The sequence below is a fragment of the Pantherophis guttatus genome, chromosome 16, assembly GCF_059756535.1.
Source record: "Pantherophis guttatus breed Tessera chromosome 16, ASM5975653v1, whole genome shotgun sequence".
NCBI lineage: Eukaryota > Metazoa > Chordata > Lepidosauria > Squamata > Colubridae > Pantherophis > Pantherophis guttatus.
Window position 1 is genome coordinate 15848768 of NC_142078.1, and position 16568 is coordinate 15865335.

General features: G+C 45.3%; 1 protein-coding gene across 2 annotated transcripts in view; it reads left to right on the forward strand.

Annotated features, from left to right (window-relative positions):
• SETX (senataxin) overlaps window positions 1–16568 on the forward strand; it is a 39923-nt gene that overhangs the window by 4758 nt on the left and 18597 nt on the right. Inside the window, exons 2-12 of one of the 2 annotated variants that reach the window (XM_087879998.1) lie at window positions 515–695; window positions 3145–3343; window positions 4570–4679; window positions 5205–5424; window positions 6148–6264; window positions 7625–7796; window positions 9040–9130; window positions 9656–13516; window positions 14486–14588; window positions 15223–15396; window positions 15790–16016. In XM_087879998.1, coding sequence (XP_087736124.1) covers window positions 516–695; window positions 3145–3343; window positions 4570–4679; window positions 5205–5424; window positions 6148–6264; window positions 7625–7796; window positions 9040–9130; window positions 9656–13516; window positions 14486–14588; window positions 15223–15396; window positions 15790–16016 — 5454 coding nt within the window. In that variant the 5' untranslated portion in view covers window position 515. Of the gene's footprint in view, window positions 1–514; window positions 696–3144; window positions 3344–4569; window positions 4680–5204; window positions 5425–6147; window positions 6404–7624; window positions 7797–9039; window positions 9131–9655; window positions 13517–14485; window positions 14589–15222; window positions 15397–15789; window positions 16017–16568 lie in introns of both variants that reach the window. The other variant, XM_060684587.2, reaches the window with a different exon arrangement.

Here is a 16568-nt window from a genome sequence, read left to right on the forward strand (position 1 = left end):
TGATCTCCCAAAGTTAATGCGCCCAATCATAGCTAAACGTTTCAGTGCCATCCAGTAACCAACTTCCCGATGGGGTCCTTGGTAGTCTCTGAGCTTGGTGGTTTTCTTGCAGACATTTCATTACCCAACTAGGTAACGTCATCAGTGCTATCTAATGAGACGTCGGCAAGAAAACAACCAAGCTCTGAGAGAACCAAGGAGCCCACAGCCCTCCTCCTCCTCCTCCTCTCTACAAACCCCACTCCCTTCTAGCACTGATGATGTTCCCTAGTTGGGTCATGAAACGTCTGCAAGGAAACCACCAAGTTCAGAGAGCATCAAGGAACCCACAGCCCTCCTCCTCCTCCTCCTCCTCTCTACAAACCCCACTCCCTTCTAGCACTGATGATGTTCCCTAGTTGGGTCATGAAACGTCTGCAAGAAAGCACCCAACCTCAGAGAGCACCAGATTTAAACCCTGAGCTACAAATCTACTTCCACTGGAACCATCTCTTCCTTTTTCTCCTCCCTGTAGAATGAGTACATGTTGCTGGTGTACGCCAGGTGGTCCCACCACCGTCAAGCTGCTAGCGAATTACGCCTCTGCTACCCTGTCTCCGAATGATGTTTCTGCAGCCAACGATGACCTCTGTTACTGCCTGGAATGCGTGGAGGAGTACCACAAAGCGAGAGATGAGGTCCCATCTTTGCACCAGGTATTCTAGTCCCGGGCATCAGTCCACTCGAGTGAGGTTGGCATTTTGCCGATTCTTATCATCGTTGTCGTGGTTCTGGTCTTTCAGGAATAGTAGATTTTTTCTTTTTTAAAAAGAAAAATAACACACCATACTTTGAAAAAAAGATTTTTTTTTTTTTTGAACTGATGATTAATGAACTGATCTTAATCTTGGTACTTAATCTTGTATCTGGGCAAGGCTCAGACAGTTGCTTTCACTTCGATACTTCCGTTTATTTATCCTTGGTTTAAAGTTTGGAGTGGATTTTTTTTTTTAAAAAAAAAACATTGTGTCCGTTTTAAGTAATACATTTTCAAAAAACGTCTGTAAAGTCCTTTCTGGTCCCCCCCTCTTTAATCTCTGCCAGAGGGATGATTTGTATAGAGAACTTCCATCACTGGATGGTTAGATATGTATCAAATTGTTTTATAAAAGACAATAAATAATTGTACTTACATTATCATTATAAAAGACAATAAATAATTGTACTTACATTGTACTTACATTATCATACCAAGATGGTAATTGTAATGATAACGTTGATGATGATTACTTTGATCCTAAGTGGTTATTATCAGCTCCCCAGTTAGCTTGTATTTAGAGAAGTTGGCCACAGTGTTTCTAGTCTAACGAAGAGAAGGACTAGGGGTGACATGATAGCAGTCTTCAAGTATTTGTCAGATTGTCACAGAGAAGAGGGGGCCAACCTATTCTCCAAAATACTTGAAGGCAGGACAAGAAGAAATGAATGGAAGCTCCTCAGAAGAGGACTTAGAACTCAAGAGAAATTTTCTGATGTTGAGGACAATTAACCAGTGGAATGGCTTGCCTCCAGAATACAATATAGAATAACAGAGTTGGAAGGGACCTTGGAGGTCTTCTAGTCCAACCCCCTGCTTTGGCAGGAAACCCTACACCACTTCAAACAAATGGTTATCCAACATCTTCTTAAAAACTTCCAGTGTTGGAGCATTCACAACTTCTGGAGGCAAGTTGTTCCACTGATGAATTGTTCTCGCTGTCAGGAAATTTCTCCTTAGTTCTAGGTTGCTTCTCTCCTTGATTAGTTTTCACCCATTGCTTCTTGTCCTGCCCTCAGGTGCCTTGGAGAATAGCTTCACTCCCTCTTCTATGTGGCAGCCCCTGAGATATTGGAAGACTGCTATCATGTCTCCCCTAGTCCTTCTCTTCATCAAACTAGACATACCGAGTTCCTACAACCGTTCTTTATATGTTTTAGCCTCTAGTCCCCTAATCCTCTTTGTTGCTCTTCTCTGCACTCTTTCTAGAGTCTCCACATCTTTTTTACATCATGGCGACCAAAACTGGATGCGTATTCCAAGTGTGGCCTTACCAAGGCCTTATAAAGTGATATTAACACTTCACATGTTAATACCACTTTATAAGGCCTCTGTTGCTGCAGCCTAGAACTGCGTTGGCTTTTTTGGCAGCTGCTGCACACTGCTGGCTCATATCTAAATGGTTGTCCACTAGGACTCCAAGATCCCTCTCAATTACTACTATTGAGCAAGGTACCACATATACAGTACCTGTGCATTTTGTTTTTCTTCCCTAAGTATGTAGAACCTTCCTTTTTTTCACTGTTGAATTTCATTTTGTTAGATAGCGCCCAATGTTCAAGTCTGTCAAGATCCTTCTGTATCTTGAGCCTATCTTCTGGAGTGCTGGCTATTCCTGTCAGTTTGGTGTCATCTGCAATTTGATGAGTTCCCCATCTATCCCCTCATCCAAGTCATTGATGAAGATGTTGAAGAGCACTGGGCCTAAAACAGAGCCTTGGGGTACTGCGCTGCATACTTCCCTCCATGTAGATGCAGTTCCATTGAGGACTACACGTTGAGTGCAGTTGGTCAGCCAGTTACGAATCCATCTGGTGGTGATGCTGTCTAACCCACATTTTTCTACTTTTTATCTAGTAGTAGGTTATGGTCTACTTTATCAAATGCTTTACTGAAGTCCAAGTATATTATAAACATAACTTATACCCAGAAGTTATGGGTGCTCCATCCCTGGAGGTTTTTAAGAAGAGAGTGGACAGCCACTTGTCTGGGATGGAATAGGGTCTCTCGCTTGGACTAGAAGACCTCCAAGGTCCCTTCCAGAGCTATGAACCTATGTTCTATCCGCTCTTCTGTTTTTAAAATATATTTATTGCAAATGTTCCTATAATAAAAGTTAAACTGAAGCTAAGAAACAGAAATCATTGATTTCTGACCTCCCTTTCAACTGATAATTAGATTCATACCGTTCCTCCTACCTCTTCAATATTTTGCAAATCCTTTGGCCCAATCCACGTCTTTCTTAATCTTCAGATCCTTAAACCGGTTATTATTTTTCTTGTTTCAGCAAAAAAAAGAAAAAAAAAAAAGGCTCCTCCTCAAATTGCCCTTTGCATTTCCAACTGCAGATCCTGTGGGATTGGGAAGTTTCCCGCCTCGTTAACCACTTTGAGAAGTCCATGCGGGAGGAGGACGAAAACGACCTCTACTTGGTGGAGGAAGACCGAGTCACTCCGTTGACTTCCTGTTACACGTTTGAGAAACGTCTCCGGGTGCCTTTGCTGGAAGTCCTGAAGTATCCCTACCTGCTACTTCATGAACACCTCAGTGAGTTTTGAAGGGAGGCTCTTGACCCAGCTGATGGGCAGAGATCACCACCATCCGCTTGAGACGAGATTTATTGGGTCCTTGGTGCTCTCTGAGCTTGGTTGTCCTCTTGCAGACGTTTCATGACCCAACTAAGCAACATCATAAGTGCTAGAAGGGAGTTGGGTTTAGAGGAGGAGGAGGACTGTGGGGTCCTTAGTGCACTGATTATGTTACCTAGTCTGCTAGGAAACAATCAAGCTCAGAGATATTATAATGCAGCCTGGTGAAACAAGACAAGGGAATGCCAAATCTTTTAATTATTATTTTTCCCCGCCAAATCACTTTAAGGTCCAAAGACTCTACCTGTCATTTCCTAGGCATTCTTTGTCTTACCTTCTCAGACCTGTCCAATTTATATCTTGACAGCTTATATCTGTTGTCAAACATCTCTGCATTTGGGCAGAAGTTTTGAGAACGTGACTTGGCTCCGAAAAAAAATAAATATTTTCCCCCCTTTTGCTGTTTTTATCTAAGTCAGGGCTCTCCAAACTTGACATCTTTTAAGACTTGTGGACTTCAACTCCCAGAATTCCTCAACCAGTAAGAATCAAGTTTGTCTAAGGCTTTTCTTCTTAGCTTCCCAAATCGTTGGATCCAGGGGGGATTTCTTTCCTGAATCCAGCGCCAAAGGTCGATGTTTGCACCTGGACATTGTGGGTTTCTATTTTGCCAGCTCCCTACCATTATATCTGTAGATGTTAAATAAAACTTTTTTTCAACGTTCCTGCTTCACAGCATCCCTTCAGCGTTCTAATCACCCTTTAGATAAACTCACCTTGTGTTTTGTTCACAGCCGGCATAAAAATAGAGCTTGCAAAATTGCCGCGACTTCCTTCAGCCAAGTAGACAAGAAGGTGTGAAAATGACAGATAATATTTTCCCCTCCCCAGCACTTTCAGCAATCCCATCAATTGGAACTGCAAATTTTTCAAAAACATTTATTGTGGGGGGGGCGCTGAAAAAAGATGCTTTTCTGTCTTTTGAAAAAGCAGAGATGAGCAGCTTTGACCTTGGAAGGCCGAAGATGAATAAAAAAACCCAGTGCTTTATGCTGCAGAAATAGCATTTCCCCACCCCACCCACCCCTCCGGCCCGAAGGTAGCTTTGATCTCTGAAGGATGTATAACATCTTGGTTTTTTGTGGCATGCCTGCCTGACTTTGCGGTTTCCTCTCTCATTTGCAGGCGAGCTGTGCGTAGATGCTCTCTGCAAAATGGAGGAAATGAACTACTCCTACCAAGTAGTTGGCAAACACCCTGGTATCTATTTACTCATGGTGCACCCCAATGAAACGGTGAGTCGCTCCGGTTTGTTTCCTTTCTTTCTCTGCTGACGTTTGTCGTCTCCAGAGGCTAAGTTCTTTGCATTTCCTGGTACCCAGCGAGATCTTAGTGTGGTAAACCTCTTCCTCCCAATTTTAAATATTTTAAATTTTAAAGCCCTTATTGTTGAACAGAATAACATAATAGCAGAGTTGGAAGGGATGTGTTTTATGCTGCATTTTATTCAGGGTGCAATAAACCGCAGAATCACCTTGTCGGTTCCATTTGATTAATAAATAAAATAAATTTGGGCGCACATGTAGTGCTTGACTTAAAACCCATCCCTTTAATGACCAGTTCAGTTACGATGGAGCCAAAAACAGCGACTTAAAATCAGACCTCGCACTTAAAACATCCATTGCAGCATCCCCAAAGTCACATGATCGGAATTCATATATATGTGTATGTATGTATGTATGTATGTATGTGTATGTGTATATATATATGTGTGTGTGTGTGTGTGTGTAATCTGAAGGGGGGGTGCTTCAAATCCCTAGATCCGCCGGTGGGCCATCCTGACCGCGAGGAACCTGGGCAAAGTCGACCGAGACGATTATTACGACATCCAAGAAGTGCTGATCTGTTTGTTCAAAGTGGTAGAACTGGGCCTCTTCGAAAACCCGGATATCTACAGCTCATCGGGGGTTGAGAAAACCAGGCTGGTCTTGTTGCCTCCCCATCTGTACGACACCAGCAATTACAAGAACTATTGGCTGGGTAAGGAGAGAGAATGGCGGGGTTATTATGAGAATTTGGCTTTAGCCTCTTTCTTTCTTTCTTTCTTTCTTTCTTTCTTTCTTTCTTTCTTTCTTTCTTTCTTTCTTCTCTCCTTCCTCTTTCTTTCTTTTTTCTCTCCTTCCTCTTTCTTTCTTTCTTTCTTTCTTTCTTTCTTTCTTTCTTTCTTTCTTTCTCCCTCCCTCCCTCCCTCCCTCCCTCCCCTTTCTTTCTTTCTTTCTTTCCCTTCCTTCCTTCTTTGTCTCTCTCCCGCCTTCCTTCTTCCTCCCTCCCTCCTTCCTCTTTCTTTCTTTCTTTCCCTTCCTTCCTTCCTTCCTTCCTTCCTTCCTTCCTTCCTTCCTTTGTCTTTCTTCCTCCCTCCCTCTTTTCTTTCTCTTTCCCTCCCTTCCTCCTTCCTCTTTCTTTCTTTTTTCTTCCTCCCTCTCTCCCTCCCTCCCTCCTTCCTTCCTTCCTTCCTTTCTCTTTCTTCCTCCCTTCCCTCCCTCCCTCCTCCCCCCTTTCTTTCTCTCCCTCTCTCCCTTTCTTCCATCCATCCATCCATCCATCCTTTTATTTCTTCTCTCTCTCCCTCTCCCCCTTCCCCTTCCCAAGGTCCCTTTCAGCTCTATTCTGATTAAGTTTGATTGTAAGGGAAGAATCCTGTGGATTGCCAAACCTTGTGTGAAGTGGCCAGTTAACGTCTGATTTCGGGCGATTTTCATGCAGGGCTCTGTATGCTGCTCTCGGTGCTGGAAGAACAAGCGATGGATTCGTTGCTGCTGGGGCCAGACAAACAGAACTTCATGCAGTCCATCATGAACACCATGAGAAAGCAGACAGATGGTAATCCATGAATGAACGTTGGAGGCTGGGATCAGAAACCGGGCTGATGATTCCTTTATGCTGAGTGGTTCGTTCATTTAATAACAGATGACAATGTCGTCCTCGATGTAGGACCGCCATTGAGCCTGGAATTACAGTTGTAAGTCATGCCAGTTTTTAAGCAGGTCATCGTCCCATCTCCAACCTGATTTTCCGACATTTTTTTCAGCGGTCATTAAAGGAGTCGCTATAGTTAAATGAACCCATTGTTTGCAGTGAGTGGGGTTTTTTTTTTCCCCCCAGAAACATGATTGTGGGATGCTGCGAACTGTCCTCAGTGGCAGACATAACACAATCACGTGACATTGGGGTGTCGGGGTGGTAAGTGGAACTCAGAACTTCTAATCAGAAGTCTTTCATAAGTTCAAACGGTGGCCATGGGACAGGTTGTTGACCGAGGATTGATGCAAAGACATCAGCTTTCTACAGTTGTTAGCAAAGCATTTGGCCATTTATACTTTCTGGTTTATTTATTTTTATTTATTTTTATTTGTTCCTATTTCTATACCGCCCTTCTCCAAATAGGACTCAGGGCGGTGAACAGCCAAAGTAAAAAACAGGACATACAAAATTTAAAAGCAGTTTAAAATAATTAAATATTTTGGCCGTAAATTAAAACAACCCAATTTAAAATCAATTTAAAATTTAACTCAAGCCAGCCCAGCTAGTTGAAATAAATGGGTTTTCAGGACTCGACGTTTGGTTGAGTTTTTAAGGTAAACGCAGAGAAACGTTACCCACAAAAGTGGTCAGAAATGTGTGACTCGGGTGGTGAACCCACACGTAGAGTCTTAGGTCCTACGGATAGTCCTCGACGTACGACCACAATTGAGCCCAAAATTTCTGTGGCTAAGCGAGACGGCTGTTAAATGAATTTTGCCACGTTTTATGACCTTTCTCGCCATGGTTGTTGAGTGAATGGCTGCAGTTAAGTTAGTCACACGGTCATTAAATGAATCTGGCTTCCCGTGACACCACCACCCCAGGTCACTGCAACCGTCATATATATGAGTCAGTTGCCGAGTGTCTGAATTTTTTTTCATGGGACCATGGAGATGTTGCCATGATAGTAAGTGTGAAAAACGGTTGCAAGGCACCTTTTTCAGCACCGTTGAACGGTCACTAAACGAAAAGCTGTAAGTCAAGGACTGCCTATACTCCACCCTCAAGACGTTGACCCTCTTAAGCCCAGCTTGCCGTACAAGGCGGGAATGCTCCATATGCCCTCTTCGGCTTCTGGAAGGAACCAGGATTGGAAGTTTAGCAAAGAAACCAGGATAATAATTATGTTTGGTTGTTTTGGTTTTTTTTGTTGCTCCAGGTGAAATCCATGACCCCTTTTGGCCCGTCCTCCACTGTTTCATGGTGATCCTGGATAAGTTGGGGTCCAAAGTGTGGGGTCAGTTGGTGGATCCCGTCCAGGCGTTCCAGACGATCATCAATAACGCGAGCTATAAGAAGGAAATAGAGAGTATTCGACAAAACTGCCCCAGGTCTGTGCCTTTTACTTCGGAATGGAATGGAATAGAAATTACGAGTAGAGTAGAATAGAAATTAGGAATGGAGTAGAGTAGAGTAAGAACAGGAATGGAATGGAATAGAGTAGAGTAGAGTAGAATAGGAGTGGAGTGGAGTGGAGTGGAGTGGAGTAGAGTAGAGTAGAATAAGAAGAGGAGTGGAGAGTGGAGTGGAGTGGAGTGGAGTAGAGTGAAGAGAAGAGAAGAGAAGAGAAGAGATTGGAATAAATAGAGTAGAGTGAATAGAATAGAATAGAATAGAATAGAATAGAATAGAATAGAATAGAATAGAATAGAATAGGAATTCTTTATTGGCCAAGTGTGATTGGACACATGAGGAATTTGTCTAATGACAGGAATCTGGAAAGGAAGGACTCAGATTTAAGCAATGCGCCCATATCTCCCTCAGAGTTATGTCCTTTCCTTATCTCAAACAAATCCCAAGCAATTTTCCCTGTGGTGGTGTATGCACACGGTCAAATCGTACAAGCCTTTCTCTTCTCTAGCTGTCTCAGTCCCACTTAAAACAATATTTTGTTCCGAATCGGAAACAAAGCTGCCTTTGGTCCCTATGCCTCTTCTGCTCGTGGAGTAATCTGTGAATGATCTGAACCGTTTCCCCCCACATCCCTAAATTTCATTTCTTGCAAATTGAAAACCAGTTCGGTCTAGTGGTGAAGTCGCCAGGCTACAAAGCAGGTGACCGGGAGTTCTAGTCCCAGCTCAGGCGTGAAATCCATCTGGGTTACTTTGGGCCAATCCCCAGGAGACAGCGAGCTGTAGTCCTGCCTTAGCCATGAAAGCCAATTGGGTGACTTTGGACCACCTCAGGCACAAAAGTCACAAACGGGTGTCTTTGGACCAATCACTAGGAGATGGTGAATTCTAGTCCCACCTTTGCCAACTGGATAACCTTGGGCCAGTCACACACACTCATCCAACTCACCTCACAGGGTTGTCATTGTTGCGTGTGCTGGACCTGTTTGCTGCCTTGAATAATTTGTAAAATTAATACCGGGCAGGAAATATATAAGTAATAGATTTCCAATTGACCAGTAACCAGGTCATCAATGTGTTCAAATACACCACATTCTCTTATTCCAGGCTTCAGGAAGGTGAGCATAATTTTTTATTGTTCCTGGTTGTACACTGGGACGTAGAATTCAAAAACGACATGCTGGTTTTCTGCTTTTCTTTGATTTTTTCCCCTCTTTTGCAGAACAAAATCAGAACCACCATCTGACTACGGGGATGGAACAATTACCTGCAGCCAGATTGTGTATAACTACAACCCAGAAAGGCCCCACAAGGTAAATTCTGAACATTGTAAATGGTATTATTTAGTTCAGTACTTAGCAACCATTAGAAGTTATGACAAGTTGCCACGGTTGAGAAACGTGTGGTCCAGGAATGAGTGGAAGCGTTCACTGACTCTGTCAGACCTGCTGCCACTTAAACCTCTAAATAAAAATGATCCTTGGCTCCATTTGTTGAGAAAGGTATAATTTTATTAGAACTCCCTATGCATTGCCAGAACTGAGAATCGTGCGCCAAAAAGTTCAACTTTTCCCTCCCTTAATTGCCTTCCTTCGCTGATGACCCCGTGACCAATCAGGTTCAAGCAAAATGTTTTCAAAATGGGCACTTCAAGATAGGTTGGCATGCCATTGCCCTCTTCTCACAATCGGATGACCTTGAAGCAGCTTCTTGGGGAGATAGAGCAGTTACTTTCGCTTTCCCCCAAGTATTCCCTCTCCCACCTACCCTTCCCAGAGTCCATGGCAGACTGTCACCGCATGGTGGCAGCTGACAAGACTATCTGGATTATATTTCAGGACTCAAGATTGAAGACTACTGCTTGCTTGGATTACTGTCCCAACTTTTATGAAGAAATGCAGACCCTGACCGACATGTTCCAGTACGACATCGGGCGGGACATGCGTTTGCATCACAGCACTTTCCTCTGGTTCATTCCTTTTGTCCATTCCCTGATGGACCTCACGGGGCTGGGCGTCGCCTACAGCATGGTGGTCATCCAGCACCTGTGTTCCGAAGTCAAGGAGGTCCTCCACCATGCCGTCCAACCTTGTGACAAAGTGTCTCAGTTTTTCATCTGGATCCTCGTGACGGTGGTGGAGCTCAGCTGGAAGAAGAAATGCTTCAACACTTTGTGGGTCAGCTCTCAAAACTGGGTGGAGGTGGTGGTGACGTGCGCCGGGCTTCCAAGTATGGCGTTCGCCAGTGGAGCTGAGAGGGACTTGGCCAGAAATGGACCCAGAAGTCTCACAAAAGTATCATCATGGGAACCAGATTCTATACAGTCTGTTTGCATGAATTTGATCCGAGTTCTCCTAAAGGAAGGCTACCAGATGGGGCAGAAGGCCTCCCCGTTCCTGAACGAACTGAATTTGCTTCGGCGTAGTCATGAAGACTGGAAGCTGAGCCCTCAACAGGCGCGAGAATTACAGTCCTGCTTGATTGAGATCATCAGAAGCCTCTGGACTAAGTCATCGAGCACTTCCTCCCACAGAGAGAGTCCGACCAGCCTCTTCAGAGAACAAGGGGGGAGAAGTCCAGGATATCTTCCCCAAGAACACTCCATCTATCCATCACCAAGAAAACAGGGTGAAATTTTTCAAGAAGGAACTTTATTCGAGAAAAAATACAGCTTGGATGAGGAAGCCAAGGGAGCGCTTTGTGGAGAGCAAAGCCATCAGAGAAATTCAGAGTTCAATTTGACCAATGTTAAGCAGGAACATAAAGAGAGTTTAATACATGAGGAACACATGTTGCATTCTACCTCAACAGGGGGACCTACCCAGAAGAGTGGAAGCTTCTACTCGACACTGGGGAACCAGAATAGCTCCCCAAACCAGAGCAGTTTTGACAAAGACTTTCAGAAGATAGACACCAGTGGGAAGGAAGAGAAGCCCAGAATTACCAACCCTGATCTCCACCAACGGCCCAGCAGTTCTGCTCTGGAAGAAAAACAGATTCCAAAAATGATCGCCGAGAAGCTTAAGTCAAACAAAGCGGACTTGACTTTGAAATTGAAACAGTTTGTGGAGAATAGGAAAAGGCTGCTGGGGCCGGAGAGCGAAAAGCAGCAGTCCATCAAGGAGGAGAACCAGGATGGTCAGGAAGGAACATCGAGAAGAACATCGAGAGATGGTAGCAGCACGTCCAGTTGTCTGCCCTGCAAACCAGCGCTAAGTTTGGAGAACCAAGCCAAAATCCTTTCCATAAAGAAGGAACCCAGAGACAGTTTGGCAGAATTCAAGAGCGCTTGGAAAAGTGGGGGAGATGCAGAAGAAAGTAGCACAGATGATGAGCTGAATGTCCCCTTGACGGAGATCAGGAAGGAGCTGGTGAGAAAGAAATCAATGGTCCAAGCGATGGAGCCTGAAGTAGACAGAGAGGGTAAATTGTATTTAGCTGCTCGTCAAGAAAGTACTTTGGCTTACCAGAATCCTATTCAAAGAAAAGTCCAAGGGACAGTTAGGTCTCCATCTGAGAGCAAAAGTCAAACATTGTCTTCTGAAGCAGGTGGACCTTCAAACCAGGTCATCATCATTTCGGACACGTCTTCCGACGAAGAAGAGAACAAAGTGAACTTAAGCCGGAGGAGCCAAGAAGAAAACATGAGTGAGTCCCTTCAGAAGGACCTCGAGCCCAACAAACAAGAGGTCATAACCGTTTCCAGTTCTCCGTTGATGTACGGGGAATGTGAATCGCAGTGCTTTGAGTTTGAAACTGAAGACGAGATCTACTCCGCTTGGCAAGACAGCCAGTTGGACAAGACGGCGGAGGCAGATGATGTTCCAGGGAAGTCAGCTGGCAGGTCCGCCTCACCTGACTTGGAGTTGGCTAGGCACCTTAGCGAGCGGGGAGATGATACAGACGGTCTTGGGGACGACGTTATCGAAAAAGCCGAGCAAGAACTGGAAGAGCAGGTGAAAGTTGGTAAAACCAAGCCAAAACTTCCTGCCCAGGCCGACGAAGAAAATGTCAGTGAGGGAAGTACCTCTGTTTGTTCAAAGCATTTCACAGCCACGCACGACGATGGTCAGAAGTCTCCCAGACAGAGTTCAGCTTTAGCTTCCCCTATGCCACTATCGCCATCATCATCTGCTGGACTTTTGACACCATCTCTGGAACCGACTCCTGAACCAAGGAAGAGTTTGGCCAAATCCAAGTGGCTCAACACAGCTCCACAGAGTCCTGAGGAAAAAAGGCTCATCGCCAAAAAGAAATCGGCCCAGGCAACGCTGTCTGGATCGCCTGGTCCTTTTGTGGTCCCTCCCAAGAAAGTCCACCATTTTCCCGAGCCGACGTCCACCGTTGAAAAGCTGGGCCTGAAGAAGAAACCTCGCAGAGCCGCAGAGCTTTCCCAACGTTCTCACGACGTCCTCGCGCAGTTGCGCAGCCATGGCAAAACAGCTGGGCAGCTTCCCGAAAAGAGCAGAAAAACCAAACTGATTGAACCTCGACGGATGGTTATCCGGAGCAAAGTGTTGTTGGCCAGCCAAGAACGCCAGTTCTTCAGACAGTCAAGATCCAAGAAGAAGGAGAAAGGGGAGGATGTTCCCAGAGCCAAGAAGAAGACTTTTTCCAAGTCACCTGAGGAGTCTACTGGTAAGAAGAGTGACAGTCTAAAAGGAAAGCCTAACCAGACCAGCAGTTCTTCTAACCACCCAAAGAAATTGCTGCCGCAGCATTCACAAAAGCATAATGGGTCCCATTCTGGAGCTCTGGAGAGAGAGGCCCTTCCATCATCAAGGCAGGAGACTATCATGACCGATTCAGATGTCCCAGGGTGTTCCACCTCTGCTCCGGGGAGTGTCTGCTCTTCAAATGAAGTTGGTGGGGCCAACTCGGGTTCCTCTTCCAAGAACTTGAGTGAGGATGCGTCTGGCTTAAAGGAGGACCTTGACCCAGAAGAGAATGAGGATGACTTGTTCCTAACGCAGAGAGATGTGGTGGACATGGAGCTTTGCTCACAAATGGAAAGTAGCAGTTCCCCAGAAGACTTAGGTGTCCACCCAACCTTGCAGGATCAGCCTCAGGCCGTTGAGAAATGCAGGCATCTCGGATGTCCTCTAAAGACAGAAGGAGCAGGTCCCTTCTGCCATGGTCATTCTCTGCCTAACCCTACAGATCACGTCTTTGCCAAGCCTTCCACGAAGAAAATCTTCAGCTCCAATGCTTCTTCTCGGATTGCCAGCCTTACCAAAGACCTCGAGACCAGCTCTGCGCAGGTCGCACCGGCGAAAACCAAATCCAACCCAGTCCGCTTTGCTGCCTTTAAGGCAGATGAAGTGAGGGCCAAGCTAACTCTGGCCAATCTCCTTTGCCCTAGGAATGGGAATAACTTCTCCACACAGCCCCACAGTGTCCCAAACAGTCATGTTGTTGGTATTGCCAACAAGATGCCCATTCCACGCTTTAACACTGGTCAGGAAGCACACCCATCCTTTGCCCAAGTCAACAGTTCTCACAACCAGCCTAGAGACCATAGCATTTTCACCAAAGAAATCCTGAAGTGGAGTCACGATATGTTTGCCAACTTCAAGAAGTTCGGACCACCCAACCATCTCTTGCAGGCAGTTGTTATCGTCGTTCCGGTCAAGTTTCAGAACTACGATGACTATTTTAAGATTTTCTTCCCTTTGATGATGCTCAACGCCTTTGAAGAGGTAAGTGGCCTTCTTTGCTCCAAGATCATTCAGATGTCTAAATGTCTGTGGGGATTCTCAATCCTATGTAGGGTCAGAGCTGGCTTGCTGTTAGGGTTACGACGGATGCCCTAATTAAATCATGAGTCTCGAGCCAAGCTTCAAAAGAAATCCAGTTATTTATTAGGAGCTTCATGTCGACATGTTCCCAAGTGAAGCCAGCTCTGACCTTACGTAATTTACACTCCCATTATGATCCTGTTTTCCCTCCTCCCCCCAGGGTGTGTCATCAATCACATTCCAACAGAGCAATTTTGCGGGTTATAGAGGTCACTCCCCTTCAGCTGCTGTAGGTAACCCTGGGATACAGCCTTGAGGGAGATAAGCATGGAATGTGCACTTTTTTTTTTTTTTTTTGGCTGCTGTGCAGTTTCGCCGGTTTCCCATCCCCCCTGGCCTATGGCAACTCGAGAGCAGGCCAGGGATGCTTTGCGAGTTGACACAGGTCATGGTTGTCCCAAAGGTGCTTTTCCAAAAGGCAACTGGACTTTCTTGAGGAGCTGTGGCTCATATTTACGACGGCCGCAGTGTTCCAGGGTCAACGCAATCCCCCTTTTGCGACCTGACAAGCAAAGTCCATGGGGGAGCCGGATTCGTTTCCCAACCGTGTGACTAACTTAACAACCGCAGCGACCAGGAAGGTCGTAAAACGGAGCTGAACTCACTGAACATCTGTCTTGCTTAACAACTGAAATTTGGCACTCCATTGTAGCCGTAGAGGGTTATATGCATTTTATTATCGGCAGGCATGTCCTTCTGGAAGTTTCCTGCTGGGGAGGGGGTGTGTCTTTGGAGGCGTGGATGCTAGAGGGAATACGAAGAAGTGTTTCTATGTCAGAGCAAAATACGGTGTCGCAGATGCGATGAGGTCGTATCCACACATGATAATGTTAAACCAATGTTGGCTTCTTTCCCCCCCGCCATTTCCAGGTCACGTGTGAATGGCTGGAGAATCAGAAGCTAAGAGAGCCGAAGTCTTTTCATTTGACTTTGCTGAATTTCAACATGGACTTAAACAAAGCAGATTTCACAGGTCAGAAAACTCATGGGGTGCCCAAAATTGTTGATGTTAAATGAGAAATTTGATAAGGGGGGGGAAAAAATCCGAATCGTTAGCAAAACTGGCTTAAATAAAATGGAACAGACAAGCATACCCTAAAACATCTCACTTTAGGACACAGCGGTGTCTCTAAAGCATAGCTTACATTCCCATTGCAATGAGGGTCAATCAGACAAGCAATCAAAAGGGACGGCTTGAAGTCAACTCACATTTACATTATATACCCCTGATGACGAACCTATGGCACACGTGCCACAGGTGGCACACGGAGCCATATCAGTGGGCACGCGAGCTCAGCTCTGGTGCACATGCGCGTGCCAGCCAGCTGATTTTCGAGCCTTCTGGGCCCACCAGAAGTAGGGAAACACGCTGTTTTCTTGCTCCGGAGGGTCTGAGGGAGTGGGAAAGGCCAACTTAACAACCCTGTTGCTACAGCTAGAGTCATTCACTCGACCACACCGGTGAGAAAGGCCACCAAAACGGGGCAGAACTCACTTATCAACCTGTCTTGCTTATCAGCCCGAACCGTTGGGCTCAATTGTGGCCGTAAGTCGAGGACTGCCCGTAGGCCTGGGTGATCATCCTGTGTTTGTCTTCTCCCCCACAGCTAACATTTCCCAGCATGAAATAGAAACTCAGCAACATCCCAAAGAAGACGACGTGGTTTTCCTAATAGTATCTGAGAAACGGTTCTACTACGATGAACGAGACGGGGAAAACCGTGTGGTCCGGCATGTTGGTTTCGTGACTCGTTTCTCTCAGTCTCCCATTCATAATGCTAGTAAGTATTTCTGGGTGGTTGTTTGGAGGAATTTTTTTTTAATGTCAATGATCCATGAAAAGTCCATTCTAGCGGCGGTCCAAAGTAATTTATTTCCTTTTATCCCAGTTTTATTACAAATAACTCAAGGTGTGGCCAACATCCCTAGTTCTTCTTTCTCTCCACCCCTAAAAAAAAAAAAAGCCTCCTTAGAAGATCAAGCCATGATTTGCGTCCTAGCTTTGACGAGTTCTGATTAAGCGCTTGGAAAAATCAAACCATGATTTGCCTCCTAGCTTTGACAATTTCTGATTAAGCGCTTGGAATATCAAACCATGATTTGTGTCCTAACGTAGATTATGCCCTAAACGTGATGCTTGAACAAATCTTTGTTGGTCTGTTTTCCCAAAACAGAAAAGAAGGAGCAACAGGTCACCTGTCACCTCTCCATCCAGACTCAAGGCAATCTCTTGCGCATCGAGAAAGAAGTGAAATGCATGGTGGTCAGCTCCTTAGCGACAACCCACCGGAGGTTCCAGGCCCTCTTGATGCTGAATCGCAGCCCGTTAGCCACGCCCATCCTGTCTCCAAGTACCCCCTACTTCTCCCCGAGAGATTTGAACACCGAGCCTGAGAAATCGGTAAGAATGTTGATGGTTGATCCCAGAATAATAGAATAACGGAGTTGGAAGGGGCCTTAGAGGTCTTCTAGTACAACCCCCTACTCAGGCAAGAAATCTTATACCATTCTGTCCAGTCTCTTCTTAAAAACTTCCAGTGTTGGAGCATTCACAACTTCTGCAGGCAAGTTGTTCCACTGATTAATTGTTCTTACTGTCTGGAAATTTCTCATTAGTTCTAAGTTGCTTCTCTCCTTGATGAGTTCCCACCCATTGCTTCTTGTCCTGCCCTCAGGTGCTTTGGAGAATAGCTTGACTGCCTCTTCTTTGGGGCAGCCCCTGAGATATTGGAAGACTGCTATCATATCTCCCCTGGTCCTTCTTTTCATTAAACTAGACATACCCAGTTCCTGCAACTGTTCTTCATATGTTTTAACCTCCAGTCCCTTAATCCTCTTTGTTGCTCTTCTCTGCACTCTTTCTAGAGTCTCAACAACTTTTTTATATCATGGTGATATAAACCATTAAGCCCTAGCTTTCCCTTCTCATAATCTATGTCTGATATGAAATAAG